At 47.5% G+C, this 4769-nt stretch overlaps 1 protein-coding gene across 1 annotated transcript in view; it reads left to right on the top strand.

Moving 5' to 3' along the window:
- Positions 1-4769, top strand: part of CNGB1 (cyclic nucleotide gated channel subunit beta 1) — a 99551-nt gene that overhangs the window by 48388 nt on the left and 46394 nt on the right. The window contains exon 17 of the mRNA XM_017878912.1: positions 3492-3639. Coding sequence (XP_017734401.1) covers positions 3492-3639 — 148 coding nt within the window. The remainder of the gene's footprint in view (positions 1-3491; positions 3640-4769) is intronic.

The following is a 4769-nucleotide window of genomic DNA, read 5'->3' as shown; positions in this document are numbered from 1 at the left end:
TGGAGTCTTGCTCTGTTGCTCAGGCTGGAGTGCAATGGTATCATCTCAGCTCACTGTAACCTCTGCCTCCCGAGTAGCTGGGACCACAGGCGTGCGCCACCTTGCCAGGCTAATTTTTGTATTTTTAGTAAAGACAGGGTTTCGCCATGTTGATCAGGCTGGTCTTGAACTCCTGACCTCAGGTGATTTGCCCACCTCAGCCTCCCAAAGTGCTGGAATTACAGGCATGAGCCACCGTGCCCACCCCCAACTCTAATTTTATTTGCTTACTATTTTTCTTTCAGTGGATTCTCTTTTTTATTTAACTAAGTATATTTAAATAGGAAAACTTCTTATTACTATTCAAATGGAAAACCAGCATTGCTTGCCATAAACAGAGGCATAAATAAAAATAACCTCAAATACAATGAAAACACAATGGTGTTACTGTTTTCTAATGAGACGGATGGGCCCACTGAAGGTGCGAATCTGGGGCCTGCTCTCTTAGCTGCAAGTGGGATTAGGCCGTGTGAGAGAGGCTCTAAGGCTCAGAGGCACCAACCTGAGACTTCCTGTCTGGGTATTCACTAAAAGAGGGGTAACTTTTTTTTTTTTTTTTTGAGATGGAGTCTTGCTCTATTGCCCAGGCTGGAGTGAAGTGGCACGATCTTGGCTCACTGCAAGCTCCGCCTCCCAGGTTCACGCCATTCTCCTGCCTCAGCCTCCCAAGTAGCTGGGATTATAGGCACATGCCACCATGCCTGGGGAATTTTTGTATTTTTAGTAGAGATGGAGTTTTGCCATGTTGGCCAGGCTGCCCTTGAACTCCTGACTTCAGGTGATCCTCCTGCCTCAGCCTCCCAAAGTGCTGGAATTACAGGCGTGAGCCACCACGCCTGACTGGGAATAACATTCTTATTCTAGATTATCTTTTGCTTTGTCTGTACCGTCAAAGATCATCTCCTGTCCTCCCCAGTCTCTGGGAGCCCCACACTTGGGGAAATGTTCCTGGGGACACGTTGACACAGGGGGCTGACCCAGCTGTGCTAGAGCACATGATTATTCTAGATGCTACAGACAAGGTAATAAGAAGCTGTAGTAAGAACATTACTTCCATTTTATTTTATTTTTTATTATTTTGTGAGACAGGGTCTCGCTCTGTCGCCAAGGCTGGAGTGTAGTAGGCGCGATCTTGACTCACTACAGGCTCGACCTCCCAGGTTCAAGCTCTCCTCCAACCTCAGCCTCCCAAGTAGGTGGAACACTGTGACCAGCTGAGTTTTGTATTTTTTGTAGAGGTGGGACTTTGCTATGTTGCTCAGGCTGCTCTTGAACTTAAGGGATCCTTCCACCTCAGTCTTCCAAAATGCTGGAATTACAGGCATGAGCAACTGTGCCTGGCTCCCCTTACATTTTTAACAACTTCTCCAGTCCTGCTCATCCTCTTCTCCAGAGGATTTAGGGTTCGATCCATCAAACTATAGAGTAAGTGTAAGCAATTTAACAGAGTGCTGGCTTTTCTCATAAAGACCATTTGGAAAAAAGCACGTATCAGCTGGGGGTGGTGGCTCATGCCTGTAATCCCAGCACTTTGGGAGGTCGAGGCCGGCAGATCTCCTGAGATCAGGTGTTCGAGACCAGCCTGGCCAACGTGGTGAAACCCTGTCTCTACTAAAAATACAAAAATTAGCCAGGTGTGGTGGCAGGGGCCTGTAATCCCAGCTACTCAGGAGGCTGAGGAAGGAGAATGGCTTGAACCTGGGAGGCAGAGGTTGCAGTGAGCCAAGATCACACCACTGTACTCCAGCCTGGGTGGCAGGGTGAGACTCCACCTCAAAAAAAGAAAAAAAAAAAAAAAAAAAAAAAAAAAAAAAAAAAAAAAAAAAAGAAAGAAAGAAAATAAAGAAAAGAAAAAGCACATACATAATTATTTCAAAATCCCCCCGCTTCCCTCTTTTGGGGGTGTATCCCTGCCTGCCTTGCTGGTGCCCACACCTGTGCTGCTACTGGGTAGACCCCCTAGGTGTGGGGGAGAAGGAGGAATACCATCCCAGCCTCTCAGTATCCTCTGACCTTGGACTTGGGGCAGACCTGTCCCTGCAGTCCCTGAGGTGGGTGATGGAGCCCAAGGTAGGGCCATGTCCAGCCTCCCTGGAGAGGACCTGATTCTCAGAATGTGGGACATAGTACAGGGCCTCTCAGAGGTCCAGAGTCAGGCTAGCTGATGAATTTGGGGGCCCCTGGTATGTATAAGAACAAGGACATACCCAAGCAGGTACTCAAATAGGGAGTAGCACACACTATGCAGTCTGTTACCCTTGATTGGAGGGACCCTGCCAATGTCTCCATTTGATGCCCTTCAAGAATGTGAGGCCAGCCAGGCCCAGTGACTCGCACCTGTAATCCCAGCACTTTAGGAGGCCAAGGTAGGCAGATCACCTGAGCTCAGGGGTTCGAGACCAGCCTGGGCAACATGTTAAGACCTCATCTCTACAAAAAATACAAAAATTAGCTGAGCATGGTGGTGTGCGTCTGTGGTCCCAGCTACTCGGGAGGCTGCTGGGAGGATCACTTGATCCTGGGAGGCAGAGGTTGCAGTGAGCTGCGATTGTGCCTCTGCACTCCAGCCTGGGTGACAGAGTGAGACCCCCTCTGTCTCAAAAACAAACAAATAAATAAAATAATTTTTAAAAAGAATGTGAGGACTTGGCCAGGTGCTCACGCCTATAATCCCAGCAACTTTGGGAGGCCGAAGTGGGCGGATCAAGAGGTCAGGAGATCAAGACCATCTTGGCTAACATGGTGAAACCCCATCTCTACTAAAAATACAAAAAATTAGCTGGGTGTGGTGGCATGTGCTTGTATTCCCAGCTACTTGGGAGACTGAGACAGGAGAATGACATGAACTTGGGAGGCGGAGTTTGCAGTGAACTGAGATTGCGCCATTGCACTCCAGCCTAGGAGACAGAGCAAGACTCCGACTCAAAAAAAAAAAAAAAAATCTTTAAGAATGTGAGGACTTGTGCCTTCTGGCTCCTCCCCACATGCCTGGGAAGGCATGGTCACCCTAAATTGGGGTGGGGAAACTGAAGCTCAGAGTGGGGGAAGCAGCTGACTCAGGCTGTGTTAGGCCAGGTGCCAGGACTCTGGCTCCCCATGCCCTGTCTGGAGGCTGCCACTGCCTCAGCTCTTGGAGCTTGCTCAAGTGCGGGGAAACCAAACTGGGCTTTGAGAGCTGGGAGAGCTGGGCTCCAGGCTGTGTAGGAGAGCGCCTGTGGCTTCTGTGGCTTCTTTTGTGGCTCCTGGGCTGGTGGCTGTGACCCTCAGAGGACCCCAGGCACCGCGTTCTTGCAACCCCTGCATGGAGCTTTTCTGTGTGCCCCATTGGGAAGTGAAGCTATCAGAGCCCCCTCCAAACATGCTTTCTGTGGTTTTCTTCAAGAACACAGCCAGACTCCTGGGACCCGGCTTTTGTCTGTCTCTGACTTTCTCCTTTCCTTCCTCTCCCCCAGTGCACCCGGAAGTGCAGGTGGAAGATACGGATGCTGATAGCTGCCCCCTCTTGGCAGAAAAGAATCCACCCTCACCCGTGTTGCCGCCACCGTCTCCTGCCAAATCCGACACCCTTGCAGTCCCAAGCTCAGCCTTGGGGACACACAGGTTACCTTTTATGCTTCTCTTGGGCTTTTCTCAGCACTGTGACACCTGTTTATCTGGCAGATGAAGAGACTGAGGCCAGAGGGAGAAGCAGCTGGACTAAAATCACACACAGCGAGTTCGTGTCAGAAGTGGGATTATGATGCCTCTTCCTGGTTTTCCTAACTCCTGGCTTAGGGCTCTTATAAAAGTTCTCATGGCAGGCCCTGTCCCAAATGCCCTCAGCTATAAGTTAGAAGGAATAATATAATAAATAATATAGTAATAGCGGGACACAGTGGCTCCTGCCTGTAGTGCCAGCACTTTGCGAGACTGAGGTGGGTGGATTGTTTGAGGCCAGAATTTTAAGACCAGCCTGGCCATCATAGCGAAACCCTGTCTTTCCTAAAAATACAAAAAAGTAGCTAGGCATAGGGGTGCACTCTTGTAATCCCAGCTACTCAGGAGGCTGAGGCATGAGAATTGCTTGAGCCTGGGATGCAGAGGTTGCAGTGAACTGGGATCGTGCCATTGCACTGCAGCTTGGGCAACAGAACAAGAATCTGTCTCAAAAAACAATTTTTAAAAAAATTTTAAATAAACAAATAATATAGTAATATATAATAAATGTTACAGAATTAATTTCTACCTCCTCATTTTATTTTATTTCATTTTTGACAGGATGCTATTAAAACTTGCATATGATTATAACTCACCAAGTCTTTTAAAAAAAAAACTCTTAAATTTTAAGTGTACAGTACAGTATTGTTACCTATATGCACATTATTTTACAGCAGATCTCTAGAATTTTTCATCTTGCATGACTGAAACTCTATACCCATTGAACAGCAATTCCCCATTCTTCCCTTCACTCCCACCCCAGCCCCTGGCAGCCACCATTCTACTTTTTCATTCTGCTTTCTATTTCTATGAGCTTGACTACTTTAGATATCTCATATATGTGGAATCATGCAGTATTTATCTTTTTGGGACTAGCTTATTTCTCTTGGCACAATGTCCTTAAGATTCATCCACATTGTAGCATGTGACAGGATTTTCTTCCTTTTTAAGGCTGAGTAATATCCCATTGTATGGATATGCCACATTTTCTTTTCTTTCTTCTTTTCTTTTCTCCTTCCTTCCCCTCCCCTCCC

This window comes from Rhinopithecus bieti, unplaced genomic scaffold, assembly GCF_001698545.2.
Source record: "Rhinopithecus bieti isolate Rb0 unplaced genomic scaffold, ASM169854v2 scaffold_11161, whole genome shotgun sequence".
In the NCBI taxonomy this organism is placed as follows: domain Eukaryota; kingdom Metazoa; phylum Chordata; class Mammalia; order Primates; family Cercopithecidae; genus Rhinopithecus; species Rhinopithecus bieti.
Note: the sequence above shows the minus strand (reverse complement) of the source record. Positions and strands in the feature narration are given on the sequence as shown.